Source organism: Hyaena hyaena, unplaced genomic scaffold, assembly GCF_003009895.1.
Source record: "Hyaena hyaena isolate Hyena2069 unplaced genomic scaffold, ASM300989v1 scaffold_75, whole genome shotgun sequence".
Taxonomy (NCBI): Eukaryota; Metazoa; Chordata; class Mammalia; order Carnivora; family Hyaenidae; genus Hyaena; species Hyaena hyaena.
This window is the reverse complement of record NW_024080707.1, coordinates 1,602,550-1,619,117: the sequence shown is the minus strand read 5'-3', so window position 1 is coordinate 1,619,117 and position 16,568 is coordinate 1,602,550. Positions and strand designations below refer to the sequence as shown.

At 35.7% G+C, this 16,568-nt stretch overlaps 1 protein-coding gene across 1 annotated transcript in view; it reads right to left on the bottom strand.

The window, feature by feature from the left end:
- The window catches only part of RAVER2 (ribonucleoprotein, PTB binding 2), an 87,649-nt gene that overhangs the window by 58,160 nt on the left and 12,921 nt on the right, over window positions 1–16,568 (bottom strand). The window contains exons 2-4 of the mRNA XM_039233415.1: window positions 8,815–8,881; window positions 3,455–3,924; window positions 316–507 (exon numbers count right to left, since the gene is read on the bottom strand). Of these exons, the coding sequence (XP_039089346.1) occupies window positions 316–507; window positions 3,455–3,924; window positions 8,815–8,881 (729 nt within the window). The remainder of the gene's footprint in view (window positions 1–315; window positions 508–3,454; window positions 3,925–8,814; window positions 8,882–16,568) is intronic.

The window sequence follows — 16,568 nt, the reverse complement described above, 5'->3', positions numbered from 1 at the left end:
CATGATGACACTGACAGTCAAAGGACAGCTGAGGCCTTGACTTAGGCAAACTGGGACAGGAAAACGACAGGAGAGCCTAAGAAGGAAAGGCAAACTACAGACGAAGGGAGAAGGGATCCAGGACCAGAGGAGGTTAAAGAACAGGAAGGGGAGGGCAAGAGATGGGAGACCAGGAGCAACCTCCTATCTTTCCCTCCTTACCCCATCTTTGTGTAATGGAAATATAATGAAAGTCCAATGAATGGTCAACTGGTTTGGATAGATTAAAAAAGTATTAGCATTCTTCTTTATCCTCATAAAGAACATTAAACTTACCACACGTTGAGCTGCTATCAATGCCGCTAATGTACTTCGCCCAGGTGCTCCCGGGGCACAGAAGGAAACTTGGACTTTGCTTCCCTTGATGGTCATACCATCAGTGGCTTGCTGAACCTCTTCAGCATGCTCTGCAGTATTATATTCCACCACTGCAAAGCCACCAACGTAACTGCCTTCATCCTGTGCAAGCTGATTTAACACAGTTTGTTAAAAGGAGAATCCTAATATTTAGTTAGAAATATTTATTTTCAGTATATAATTTTCAAATTAAAATACAAATGTATCAGAGCATGATACTGGTGAAAATAATGTATTCTTTCTATCTAACATTAAAGGTTTCCTATTGTGGGATGCCTGGCTGACTCAGCTGGAAGAGCATGCGATCCTTGATCTTGGGGTCATACATTTGAACCCCATGTTGGATGCACAGATTACTTTAATAAATATATAAATAACAAATATTCACTAGTTACTTAGATGCAGTCCTGAAGATAGGATGATAAACAAGATTCTGTCAAATTTCTTTTCAATCCTTTGATTTTCTAATTTACCTTAAGAGTCAAAGCTCAAATGATAATATTCCCTCTATATTAAGAAAGATGTATAACTGATAATTTATCAAAAAATGTAGAGACACGAAAAATAAAACTTTCTTTAAAATAAATTTACCAGATACATGGACAATGAAAGATACTGAACAATTATTTGACCACACATCTATGTAAATTAGACTTTATATTATCAAGAGAAGAAAGGTAGGAGGAACCATATTAAACTTTTAATTCAATATTTCAGGCAGATCTGAGGAATTTGGTCAAGTATTCCAAAGCAAACCTTATGTCATAAAATTGTGCCCTGGATTTGTTAAAATACCATACGCATCACACAAGCTTTATTTCTGAATGTGCCCTAAATAAACTCCTGCAATGCAGAACTCGATTTATTTCCAGTCACCCACCTGTAAGAGTGTAAAGGAAGATACTAAAGTCCTGGATCTGTAAAGACTAGTACAAAGAGCAAAGATAAGAACAAAATAAGACACTAAAAAGTTTCTAAGTTTTGAATATGTCTGAATTATCTTACACACATTCACTCTATAAAGTGGTAAATGTGATCAAATTCAGCATGGTATGTCTTTGAGAAGACACAACTAAACATTTGTTTGGATTTGGCATCTCATAAGTTCATATTACAATTAAATCATTTCTTAGTCCTTTTTAGTTTCTTTTCTCTTATTTTTGAAGTTTTACTTTCTAACTATACAGTTAGACCAAATTTCTATTCTTCCTTCACATTCTTCCTTCCTTTTAGAACTTTCCTCATGAAACTTTTCTTCCATGAAACTTTTCCAATCACCTGGGAGAAAGGGAAAACATCTACCTCTTCTAAACCTTTCTCCTACACCATTCTTCTTGTAATCCAAACCACATATAAAAATCAGATTTTTAAAGCCATCGGTCTCTTTGGTGTCCCTTGATTACAAGGTAAGAGACTATATTCAATACAGTCCATGTCCACCTGCCAAGCAAAAGAGCCTAAATTTCACAGATCCACTGATAAAGGTATCATAAAGTAATTGTATTAATCTTTTTAAAAATCTTTTCAAATACTTATTATTCCTGGGTCATTATGGTAACTTTCATGCCTATATAAATTATAATACCATTTTAATTCTTTCAAAAGACAAAATCATCTAAGTCCACAGCATCAGTAGTTTCAAAGTTTTTTTTCAGTTCAATAGGAGAGTCATTCAAATATGTATTAGTCTGACTTCTGATCTAGTTAATTTTCCATTGTTTTTAAATATTTTAACAGAAGCTAAATGGCCACTCACAAACATGTTTCTACCAATGACCAGCTGGATTAGAGAACCTTTCATGTACCTTCCAATTCTGGGATTCATAATTCAAATACAATTTGTGATAAATGGCTTTCCCCCTCACATTTGCCTTGAAGCCTTCAACTATAGCTACAAAGAATTATGTATGACCTCAGAATATCACTATACAATTTTTAGTATTCAAAAATACCATATGGATTAGAGAATCATTTTTCAATAACTGGGTAAAGATTTGATAAAAGATTTGTCACAGAACTTTCTAATTGTATGAAGCTCTTGGATGGTTTCTTTGATGTTTATATTGGGATTGGAGAGGTAGAAATGTATGAAAAAGATAGTAGGCATTTATATATATATATACTTACATATATATTATAGTTATATATTATAGTTACATATTAGCTATATAGAATATATATTATTTAAATATACTATGGTTGTGTGTGTGTGTGTGTGTGTGTGTGTGTGAGAATAACTCCAAACTTTCTACTGTAATAGGAGAGACTCAACAATTACATGATTAAAGAAAGCTGTGGGGTGTTGGGGGTAGGGAGCAGAGGTTAAGAAGAAAAGAAGCATGAGAGAGAAGAAGTGAGAGAAGGAATAAATTAAGAGAAGCAAGAAAGAAGAGTTGGTCAATTGCTATCAAACACCTATAGGGGAAGGATCTTATAGTATATGTCTGTGTCTATTTAGAAGAATATATTTAATTTTACTGACAAAGGGCATGAAAATTCTTACCAGTGTTGTTAGTTTTTAAGATCTTCTCTAAATGTCTCACCATGATAACATTAAGACAGAACTATACATTCTTTGTAAACCTCATAATACTCTTCTGTCTTCCATTAATTACATCACTTTTTAGACAGAATTTATCATTATTTGGTTGTCAGTACCTTGTGCAAGATTCTTAGGTATTGAGAGAGTACGTTTTTATTCTCTATATTTCTAACTTTTAGCAATATAGTGTCTGGCACAAAAGAATAAGTAAAACTCGATGGATGAATGGATCAGTGAATGAAAGGCTAGGCAAATGGATGGAATGAGGAATGAGGAATGAGGAAGTGACGGGTTTGCTAAGACATACTTAACTATATAATAATATAGGTTGACCCACACACAATAGGAATTGATTTAAAATTTACCATGAACTTAAAGTCTTCATTACAGACTAAAGAAGAATTAGATTATCCATGGTGATATTCACATAGGCATAATAAACTTGTGAGTGCATATAGAATAGATACTTAGGCAGATATTTTCAAATATTTCAAATGATACCTGAAAAATACATACCTGGCAAAACACAGGTTTATGTATACTGGAAAAAAATTGCAACAGTTCTTCTGAATCCCTGTAGTCACTAGGGAGTTTATCTATACAAAGGCACTTAGAATGAATTAGCTCTTCGGCCAACAGATTAACATCCATCCATTGTGCAAACAGAGCTGATGCTCCCAATTGTTTACCCAATAACTCCAATCTAGCCTTTGCGGCAAAGTCCTTTTTCATGTATTCCACAAATCCATAGCCTTTGGAATGGCCAGTAACCTCACTGTAGACTAGAAAACATCTCTCGATATTTCCATAAGCACGAACAAGTTCTTCAAACTCTTCTAATGTGAAAGAAGTGGGTAAGTTGGTAATACACAGCAAAGCATCTGTTGGCTGGAGCTGAACAATTAAGTCCTTTCCTCGAAAAGAATATTGATGAAACATCTGAATTGCATTCTGGGCTTGTTCCCCATTCAGTAAGGTAACAAAAGCTAGAAGATAACAAAATGAATTAAAGTTTTGTCTAAGCCAGTGTTTTCAAACTTTTTTGACTATGACCTACAGTAAGGAATATATTTTTGGTGACTCAGTACACACACACACACACACACACACACACACACACACACACTTCACATGTTTCTGAAACAAAAGTATTAGGAACTAAAACTCCTGTCACATGTAATGCACTCTGATATTTTCTATTCTATTTCATTGTGTTTTTTAAGAATGATACACCCAGTAATCTAATTTCATGACCAGTGACTCAAATCAAAGCATAGGAATTACATCAGGAGTTCCACTGTAAGATACTACAACGTTGTTTTGTTTTTTAGTTTTATAGTATTTCCAAACTACATACAAATTTAAATTTTTCCAACTATGTGTAATATAATTTCATAAAGTCTTAAAACCTGTCTTTCATATTGAAGCACTTAAATACATAAAGTAAATATTAACAGACAGAAAGCAAGAAATTGACAGTAATACAATAAAAGTAGGGGACTTTAATAGCCCACTTACATCGATAAATAGATCATCCAGGCAGAAAATCAACAATCAAACAGTGTCTTTGAATGACATACTAGGACAGATGGATTTAATAGATATAAACAGAATATTACATCAAAAATCAACAGAATAACATTCTTTTCAAGTTCACAAGGAATATTATCCAGGATAAACCATATGATAGGCTACAAAAAAGTTTCAATAAATTTAATAAAACTTAAATCCTGTATCTTTTCTGATGATTATAGTATAAAACTATAAATCAATCACAAGAAAAAAAACTGGAAAAAAACACAAAGGTGGAAGCTAAATAACATGCTACTAAATAGCCAGTGGGTCAATGAAGAAATCAAAGAGGAAATTAAAAAATACATGAAGACAAATGAAAATAAAAACACAATGTTCCAAAATCTTTGGGACACAACAAAAGCAGTTCTAAGAGTAAAATTTATAGAGATACAGGCCCACCTCAAGAAACAAGAAAAATCTCAGTCTAACCTAATACCTAGAGGTATTAGAAAAGGAAGAACAAACAAAGCCCAAAGCCAGGAAAAGAAGAAAATATTAAGATCAGAGCCAAAATAAATTAGAGACTAAAAAAGACAATAGAAAAGATCAGTGAAACCAAGAGATAAAAGAGCATCAAAATTGATAAACCTTTAGCCAGACTCATCAAGAAAAAAAGAGAGGATACAAATAAAATCAGAGATAAAAGGGGAATTAACAACTGACACCACTGAAATACCAAAGATTGTAAGGGAATACTTCACAAAGTTATATGGCAACAGGCTGGACAATCTAGAAGAAATGGATAAATTTCTAGAAACATACCATCTTCCAAAACTTAATCAGGAAGAAATAGAAAATCTGAACAGACCAATTACTAGTAACAAAATTGATTTGGTAATGAAAAACTTCTGACAAAGAGAAGTCCAGGATCGGACTGTCTCACAAGTGAATTCTACCTTTCATTTAAGTAAGAATACTGATTCTCCTGAAACTATTCAGAAAAATAGAAGAGGAAGGAAAACTTTCAAATACATTCTATGAGGCCAGTATTACTCTGATTAAAAAACACAACAACAACAAAAACCCAGAAACACTACAAAAAAAGAAAATCACAAATATTCCTGATGTACATAAATGCAAAAATCCTCAACAAAGTTTTAGCAAGCTGCATTCGGCAATACACTGAAAGGATCATTCATCCAGATCAAAATGGATTTCTTCCCAGGAGACAAGGAGGTTCAATATTCACAGATCAATCAACATGATAAACCACATTAACTTAACAAAGGATAAAAGTCATACAATCATCTCAATAGATGCAGAAAAGGCGTTTGACAAAATTCAACATGAATTGATGATAAGCTCTCTCAACAAAGTGTGCTTAGGGGGGACATACGTTAACCTAAATAAAGGTCATTCATGAAAAACCCACGGCTAATATCATACTCAATAGTAAAAAGCTGAAAGCTTTTTATCTAAGATCAGAAACAAGACAAGAATGTCCACTCTTGATTCTCATATTTAACATAGTACTAGAAGACCCAGCTACAGAAATAAAACAAGAAATAAAGGTCATCCAAATTGGTAAGGAAGAAGTTAAATTGTCACTACTTATAGATGGCATGATACCATAGAAAATCATAAAGATTCGACCAAAAACTACTAGAATAAATGAATGCAGTAAAGCTGCAGGATATACAATTAATACATAAAAAACAGTTGCCTTTCTGTACACTAATAATTAAATAGCAAAAAAAGTAAGAAAACAATCTCATTTATAATTATACTAAAAAGAATAAAATGCCTAGGAATAAATTTAACCAAGGAGGTAAAAAGACCTGGACATTGATGACATAAATTGAAGATAACACAAAGGGGAAGATACTCCATGCTCCCGGATTGGAAGAGCCAATATTGTCAAAATGTCCACACTACCCAAAGCAATCTACAGATTTAATGCAATCTCTAACAAAATACCAGCAACATTTTTCACAGAACTAGAACAAATAATACAAAAATTTATATGGAACCACAAAGAACCTCAAGAAGCCAAAGCAATCTTGAGAAAGAAGACCAAAGCTGGAAGTATCACAATCCTAGGTTTCAAAATCTACTACAAAGTTGTAGTAATCAAAACAGTATGGTACTGGCACAAAAACAGACACATAGATCAATGAAACAGAGAGCCCCCAAATAAACCCATACCTATATGGTCAATTAATCTGTAACAAAGTAGGCAAGAATACACAAGGGGGAAGACAGTCTTTTCAGTAAATGGTGCTAGGAAAATTGGACAGCCATATGCAAAAGAATGAAACTGCATCTTCTTACACTATACACAAAATAAACTCACAATGAACTAAAGACTTAAATGTGAGACCTGAAACCATAAAACTCCTAATAGTTGTTAAAAAAAAAAAAAAAAAAAAAAGGCAGTGATCTCTTGGACATCACCCTTAGCAACATATTTATAGACAGGTTTCCTTACGCAAAGGAAACAAAAGCAAAAGTAAACTACTGAGACTACACTAATTTGCCCAGCAAAGGAAATCATTAACAGAACAAAAAGACAACCTAACGACTGGAAGAAAATATTTGCAAGTGATGTATTTGATAAAGGACTGATATCCAAAACATATAAACTTATACAAATCAACACCAAAAAACAATGTGATTAAAAAATGGGCAGAGGGGTGCCTGGGTGGCTCAGTTGGTTAAGCACTTGACTCTTGATTTCATTTCAGGTCACGGTCTCACAGTTTGTGAATCAAGCCCTGTGGCAGGCTCTGCGCTGACAACATGGAGTTGCTTGGCATTCTCGCTCTCGGCCCCTCTCCTAGTCTCACCCTCAAAATAAATAAGCATTTTTTTTTAAATGGGCAAAAAAACATACAGATGGCCAACAGATACATGAAAAGATGCTCAACATCACTTATCAGCAGAGAAATGCAAATCAAAATCATAAGATATTACCTCACACCAGGCAGAATAGCTAGTATCAGAAAGACAAGAAATAAAAGTGTTGGTGAGGATGAGGAGGATTGGGAGCCCTTGTGCACTGTTGGTAGGAATGTAAATTAGTGCAGTGACTGTGGATAACAGTATGGAGGTTCCTTAAAACACTGAAAATAGAAATACCATATGATCCAGTAATTCCACCACTGGATATTAACCCAAAGAAAATGAAAATATTAATTTGAAAAGATACATGTTTGCTGCAGTATTTACAACAAAGATATGGAAGTAATCCAAACGTCCATTAATAGATGAATGTGTGTGTGTGTATACATGTGTGTGCGCACAGAATATTACTCAGCCATAAAAAAAGAATTAGATCTTGCAATTTGCAACCACATGAACAGACCTAGAGAGTATATTGCTAAGTGAAATAAATCAGAGACAGGAAGACAAATACCATATGATTTCACTAATATGTAGAATCTAAAAAACCAAAACAAATGAGTAAACAAAAACAAATGAATAAGGGGCACCTGAATGGCTCTGGTGGCAGAGCATGCAACTTGATATCAGGGTCATGAGATTGAGCCCCCTGTTGGGCATAGAATTTAATACAGAGAACAAAATGGTGGTTGCCTGAGGAGACATGGGGAAGTGGTGAATGAAATATATAAAGTGAATTAAGAGGTACAAACTGCCAGCTATGAAATAAGTAATGGAGATGAAAAGGGCAGCATAGGGAATGCAGTCCATAATACCGTAATCATGTTGTATGATTACAGATGGTGACTACACTTACTGTGGTAAGCAATGAGTAATTGTGGAATCAATATGCTGTACACCTAAAAAAAAAATATGTTGTACACCTGAAACTAATATAACATTGTATGTTAATTATATTCAGTTAAAAAATAAATAATACAAAGCCTATAAAAATTTACTAAAACAGGCACGCCTGGGTGGCTCAGTCAGTTAAGTGTCCAACTTTGGCTCAGGTCATGATCTCGCGGTCCATGGGTTTGAGCCCTGCATTGGGCTCTGTGCTGACAGCCTGGAGCCTGTTTCAGATTCTGTGTCTCCCTCTCTCTCTGCCCCTCCCCAACTCGGGCTCTCTGTCTCAAAAATAAATGTATGTTAAAAAAATAAAAATTTACTAAAACACCACAACATATTAGGACATTCTTCATAAAAACGAATGGCTCTAGTAAGATACATACTATGTGATGATAATTTAGGATACTAACACTATCTTCAGAAAATACATCTCATGAGTAACGTTTATATGATTTGATGCTTAAGAATTTCATAGATTATCTTAAAAATAAAGACACTAAGCTTTTTTGTTTAATAATGCCCACATTTAGAATCAAAATGAAACCAGATGCTTAAAACCGAAATCTTACCTGTTCGCTTATTTCTGTCCACATAACAATACTTTAACTCATAGTCTTGTAATAAATCATGAACTTCCTGAAAGAGACAAAACATGAATTCAAATAAACACGCAAATGCAGTTAGTGGATAATGCAGCTGTATTAGCCAATCGTTACTACCACCACCATCCACCATGTACAAAACCTCCCATGGATCTCCATTATTTAATTAAAGGCATTCCAGGCCCACCAAATAGGACATCAACCTGCCTCTCCAACCATATCTCCCAGTACAGAATCTGCACACAGATCCTGTTTCTGCTCTAGGGGCTCTGTCTGCTGAGGATGCCATGCACAGCCCTCATTCTGAATCTCTGCTCATGCTGATACCTTGACCTTGCATGGGACAAAGATACCAATACTTCTAAACTTCTGAAATCACACATATCCTTTGAAATCCCACCTCAAATATTCTTTCATGAAGTTTTCTCCAATTCTTTCCCACAGGACATGACCTCTCCCACCTCTATGCTAACAGTGGTCATACTTTTTTTTTATGCCTGCCTTATAGAAACAATAGTAAACACTTCTCTTTGTATATTACATACTGAATTTTTAACCAGTAATACACTTGTAAATGCTGTAGCACCAGCCTAGAGAATAAATACAGTAAAACTGCAAACCTAGAGATCTGTGGATATGAAAACAATAACCACCATAAGGTATGCATGTGGTTCGATTTATTTCCACTTGGCTCCTCAAGGTGTTGAAACTGGCTTTCCAGTTCGTTCTGTTTCCATTATTAACCCAGTCTGAACTTGCTTCTTCTGGTACAACTTTCACCTAGCTGGGGACCTGAAAAAGCAGATTTCTATTCCTAATCCTCCTGTTAAATTGATGACACTTGAGTATGGGAACTGTATTTCATAGATTTGTATATGACCTGTATTGCTTTGCATATGCTAGGCACTCAAATGTATACTGAAGTGAATTATTTTGTCATTGAATTGATATTTGGCCTTGGAAAGTTTACTAATAATATATAACAGATGCAATTATTATTTTCTAAAGGAATTAGATTATCATGTAGGTGTACATTCTGATCCTGGATGGAGGGTTACAGCCAACCTGTTCTACAATGCACATGAATAGATTAAGCATACACAAGTGCTGGTATGTTGAGTTCACAAGAGAAATGAATTAACTCAATGATAATAATTCTTAATATTGCCATTATTATAGCTAACATTCATTTAGCTTTTACTAGGTACCAGAGCAGGGCTATCTTACTCCTTTTACTAAAAATCAGGAAACTAGAGCAGAGAAAAATCAAGTAACTTGCCAAAGTCATACTCAGTAACTTGCTGAGTGTAGATCACCAGTCAGTCTGGCTCCAGGGACCACAATCTTATCCTCTATATTCTTAACCACCATATTCCTTCCAGAGTTAATTAAAAATAGTATACACACCACTAATAGTTACAAAAACAGTATCATTAGTGCCCTAATAAGTGATCATCTGGAAACAAAAAATAAATAAGTGGACAGTTACAAGTTGAGACATTTTCCCATTTAACACAATGTAAGGGAAGGAAGAGTGATATGATAGGCAAAATATAAAAACATAATGCTGGGTGAAAAAAAGATAAACACCTATGATAAGAAATAAAAGAAAGTAAAGTTGATAATTTAGTATTCTTTATTTGCAAGTCAAAATTAGATATGTTTTAAAATACATAAACTACCAACTTTGTGAAATATGGTTTAATGAGTTATGTAGTAGTATGACCAACATACTGATTAGCTTACATCTTACTAGAGTAATTTTTTATCTTATAAACTGCAATGTTTTCTTGAACTTAAAACAACATATAGTGTATTCATTAAGAAAATATAATTCTCTCAATAGCATGGAATATACATCTTGCCAATTAGCTAATACTTAATATAGAAGGTAGCACACTTTTGTTTGAGGGGATACAGTGTACGCTTTTAGTTGCACAGACTTTCATCTCTCTTTTCACTAGTTAACAGCTGTCAAGCTCAAGCGCCAGATTAAGAAAACATGACAGTGCTCTTCACATTATCAACTATCTGTAAACAAATGACATGGTATGTTCCTCATTCAGCTGAATTACCTGAGAGAGATCTTAAATATTCAAAGATGCATTTGGCAACTTAACATTTTTTAAATACATTTATTTCAAGTTGTAGCTTTTCTATGTATCAGATGTGGGGTGCAGATTTTGCCATTTGGGAAACCTTACAAGTCTTCTTGCAAAGAAAAAAAAAACGATTATTTTTCTCCATGCCCTGGTTGTTTTGACCCAGCCAAAAGTGGGTCACCCCTCAATTTGAGCCTTGGTAAATTGGCCAAATTAAAAACTTAAAACCTGAAAGAGAGCCCTAACAACCATTTGCCTAAATTCTACTATGCTCTACCACACAGAACCCAAACAACTAAAATTATATCTGCCTATTCTAATCTAGCTTTATAACATTTCTGTTTACTTAAAAGTAATTTTAAGGAATGAAGTAGCACCTTTGATAAAAACATTTTTCCTTCTGACCAGGAATATCAGTTACAAATTACTTACAGTAAGATGAGTTCATCAAAATTGATAGCATTAGACAGCTTTAGTAACCTATTTCCAGACCACGTTCATTATCACTCCCTGGAATTAAATGAAAATTTTGCACATATGAAATATTTCCTGGGGAGAGAATTGATAGCCTCAATGAAACTCATCCTTAGTTGTTGGTTTTTTGTTTTTAACATTTTATTTTTGAGAGAGACAGAATGTGAGCAGGGGAAGGGCAGAGAGAGGGGGTACAGAGGATCCAAAGCAGGCTCTGTGCTGACAGCAGAGAGCCTGATGTGGGGTTCAAATTCACCAACCATGAAGTCATGACCTGGGCCGAAGTCGGGCATATAACTGACTGAGCCACTCAGGTGCCCCGACCCAGCCTTAGTATTAAACATGAATCGCATCGCCTTATAAACCCTTCTCAGACTTACCTTTATTATTTTTTTTAATGTTTTATTTATTTCTAGGAGAGAGAGAGAGAGAGACAGCGTGAGCAGGGGAGGGTCAGAAAGAGAGGAAGTCACAGACTGAGACAGGCTCCAGGCTCTGAGCTGGCAGTCAGCACAGAGCCCGACGCGGGGCTCGAACCACGAACCGCGAGATCATGATCCAAGTGAAAGTCTGACGCTTAACCAACTAAGCCACCCAGGCGCCCCATCAGACTTACCTTTATTAATTTTTTTTCCTAAGAAAGGCTTTCACAGATTAAAGCACCATACTTTAAAATTTTATTTTTTTGGAATAAAAAAGGAAATATTTTTGCTAATTTGCCTTTAAAACTTTAGGTGATTTGATACCTGTAACACATAGGAAGTTATGAGGCATAATAATGAAACTCACTACCAGGCCTAAGAGAACGTTAGCAACACTGTTCCACTAACTTTTTCACCCCTTTGCTGGCCCATCCCGCCCTTTCCTGCATGGCTTGAGTTCCTAAAGTAGCTATGTATCCCCAAACAATATGTTGTTCTGTTTTACTGGTTTCTGAGCTTTAGAGAAATGGTATTATGCTATTTTTAGTCTTCTATACCTTGCCTTTTGTGTGTGTGTGTGTGTGTGTGTGTGTGTGTGTGTGTGTGTGTGTGTGTGCTTTGCATTTTTTTAAAGTAGGCTCCATGCCCAACTTGAGGTCCCAACTTACAACCCTGAGATCAAGAGTCAGATGCTCTAGTGACTGAGCCAGCCAGGCACCCTGTGTGCCTTGCTCTTTATACTCAATATTTTGTTGCAAAAATTCACTCATGTTCTCCTTGGCCATTCATTTATTCACTACTGTTTGATACTCCATTTATGACTACTTTTCTATCACTGAATATTTGGTTTCTAGGTTGTTTTGCTACTTTTTTTTTTTTTTTTTTTGATTACTACCAGGGCACCTGGGTGACTCAGTCAGTTAAGTGTCCAACTTTGGCTCAGGTAATGATCTCATGGTTCTTGAGTTCGAGCTCTGTGTCAGGCTCTGTGCTGACAGTTTAGAGCCTGGAGCCTGCTTTGGATTCTGTGTCTTCCTCTCTCTCTGCGCCTCCGTCACTCATGCTCTGTCTCAAAAATAAGCATTAAAAAAACTTTTTTAAATAAAAAAAACACAGCAGATGTTGGCGAGGATGCAGAGAAAGAGGATCTCTTTTGCACTGCTGGTAGGAATGCAAACTGGTGCAGTTACTCTGGAGAGCAGTATGGAGGTTCTTCAAAAAGTTAAAAATAGAATTATCCTATGACCCAGGAATTGCACTACTAGGTATATAACCTTTGGTGTGCTATTTTGAAGGGGCACACGTACCCCAATGTTTATAGCAGCACTATCAACAATAGCCAAAGTATGGAAAGAGCCCAAATGTCCATCGACAGATGAATGGATAAAGAAGATGGGGTATATATATATACATATACATAAATATAATATATACAATGGAGTATTACTCAGCAGTCAAAAAGAATGAAATCTTGCCATTTGCAACAACATGGATGGATCCAGAGGGTATTATGCTAAGCTAAATAAGTCAGTCAGAGAAAGATAAATATCATATGACTTCACTCATATGAGGACTTTGAGATACAAAACAGATGAACATAAGAGAAGGGAAGCAAAAATAATATAAAAACAGGGAGAGAGACAAAATATGAGAGACTCTTAAATACAGAGAACAAACTGAGGGTTGCTGGCATGGCTGTGAGAGGGGGGTGGGCTAAATGGGTAAGAGGCATTAAGGAAGACACTCGTTGGGATGAGCACTGGGTGTTATACATAAGGGATGAATCACTGGAATCTATTCCTAAAGTCATTATTCCACTATATGCTAACTTGGATGTAAATTAAAAATAAATAAAAATAAGAATAAAAATAAATTACTACCACATTCTTCTAGATTTTATATATCTCCTGGTGCTCATGTATAAGTTTCTGAAAAAATGAAATTCCTGGACTGCACACATGCAGGCATGTCCATCTTTGTATGTAAGTCCAATTTGTTTGCTGCCATGGTTGTACCAGTCTACCTTCCCATCAATAGTATGTAAGAGTCCTGCTAATACAGATCCTTAAAATGCCTTGTATTACCAGATGCTTGTCAATTTAGTGGATATAACTGTTACTCACTGTGATCTTAATTTGTATTCCCTTGATTACTAAAAGTAAGGCATTGTGATGGTTAGTTTTGGGTTGTCTTGGCTATAGTATCCAGTTATATAAACATTAATCTAAGTGTTGCCATGAAGGATTTTGTAGGTGTGGTTAGTATCTACAATCAGTTTAAGTAAAGGAGACAACCTTACATAATGTGGATGAGCCTCATATAATCAGATGAAGGCCTTAACAGCAAAAACCAAGGTTTCCTGGAGAAGCAATTCTGCCACAAGACCACAGCTTCAGAACATGCCTGACTTTCTGACATGCTGGTGTGCTTGACACATTCCAGACCTGCCAGCTCCCTCAATCAATCAAGCAAGCAAGCAAGCATGTGCACTCTCTCTCTCTCTCTCTCTCTCTCTCTCTCTATATATATATATATATATATATCTGCATATAGTATAAAAACATGTTAATACAAATATTATATATAATCTGTTTCTCTGAAGAACTTTAACTGATACAGGTATCTTTTCATGTTTATTTGCCATTTATTTCACTTTCTGGAAAACACTCATCTCAACTGCCATTTTTCTATTGTAGTTGTCTTCTTTTAACAACTTGTAGGAGATTTAAAAAAAAAAACATATTCTGCGTGCTAATTGTTTGTTGGGAACTGTTTTATAAATGGATCCCCTACTATGTGGTCGGTCATTTTATTTGTGAGTTTTTCTGGTGAAGAGAAATGTATCATTTGAATGAAGCCAAAATGATTAATTCTTTCCTTTACCATTTGTATTTTTTGTACCTTAAGAAGTCCTTTCCTGAGGCATCTGGCTGGCTTGCTCAGGTAAGGCTCTGACTCTTGGCTTTGGCTCGGGTCATGATCTCACGGTTGGTGAGCTCAATCCCTGCTTCACGTAAGCACGAGCCCTGCACGAGCCCCGCTTTGGGTGAGCCCCATTTCTCTCCCCTCCTTCTTTCCCTCTCTCTCTCTGCTCCTTGCTCACCTGTACCCTCCACCCTCAAAAAAAGAAAAGAAATCCTTTCCTTCCCAAGTCCTAAAGACATTTTATGCTCCAATGGTTTTTAAATTTCCCTGTTACTTACCAGTTCTCAGTCCATTAGTTAGCCATATTATGCTAGCTACAACTTCCAGTACCATCTGGAACGGAAGTAATGCTGGCATTGCTCCTAATCTCAGGGGTAAAGTTCTCAGTATTTCACCACTGAATGATTGCCTTGGTTTCTCTAGATCATTTTCAAGTCTGAATAAGTTCTCTTCTATTCCTGCTTGCTATGAATTTTTATTAAGAATGGGTGTTAAGTTTTATCAAATGCTTTTTCTGCATCAATTGTGATGCCTTAAGTTCCACCTTCGTGCCTGTGATCTCCAAATTCTTATTTCCACTTTCAAACCAATCTCTTAGGCTCCAAACCTATATATGCTATTGTTCGTGTAGATCTGCATTTGCAGGTTACACATCAGGTAATACTTTTTTTGGACCAATGGAGGGCCTATCATATACTATCTTTCATGATATTGGCTGAGTAAATGTGATATCAAGTATAATTTTGGCAAATTTTTAACAACTTTCAACGGAGCTATTCTCTTGCAAAGTGCATGTGAATACAAACTTTTTGCCAGGGGAACATTCTGACTTTGCCTAAAAAAAATAATACCCCTTCAGATTTTCTTATTAGAATAATAATAATGATAATTTACTGAGTGCTCACTTTATCCCAGGCACTTCACAGATGTTATCTCATTTAATCCTATGTAACCCAAATGAGCTAGATTTTAAAGCTGGATTTTATTATCTGGATTTTAAAGATTTCTAGGCCATTGAGGCCTAGAAAAGCATAGTGACTTGCAGTATAAACAGACAGTATGTGATTGATCTGGGATTCAAAGCTAGATTAACAAACTCTAGAGCAAACACAGTGAACTACTATCCTATATTGTACCTTAAGTATCAGCACTACAAAAATAAAGTCTAAGAAGTATTCATTCCCACCACATTTCTAAAGCTTACTACATCACTGACCTTCTAACCCTAGAATGAGGATCAGGCCAAGAACAAAGTTTGAAAGATAAAAACAACATCGTGTTACTTTCTGACAGCTGGAAATAAGATTGCATCACTCCCTTGGTTTAATTATTTCAATGAATCCTCATTTCCATTAAAATAAAATCCAAATCCCTACTATTGCTTATAAATGTTTAATCACCTGGTCTTCACACAGCCTTTCGCTAGCGCTGGCACACATTTAGGGGACGGAAGTGGATGCACACTGCAGATAACGAGCTCTTTTGGGGGTCTTTCCTTCTGAGAAGACTTCTCCTACTGGATCAGGGCCCCACCCTTAGGGCCTTGTTTAACTATAATTACTTCCACAGAAGCCGCATCTCCAAGTATAGCCACAGGGGGTGGGGAAAGTCTTCAACATATGAATTTGGAGGAACACACATTCAGTCCATAACAGGTACCTTCACGAAATGGCTGATTCCAGGGCTGGAGCACAGAAAGTGCAAAATAAGCTGCAACATCTTATGTTGAAAACAAAGGAAGTGCTCAGCAAATGATGGGGACATGTCACAAGGACATCAGACCCTTCCCAGAAGTGAG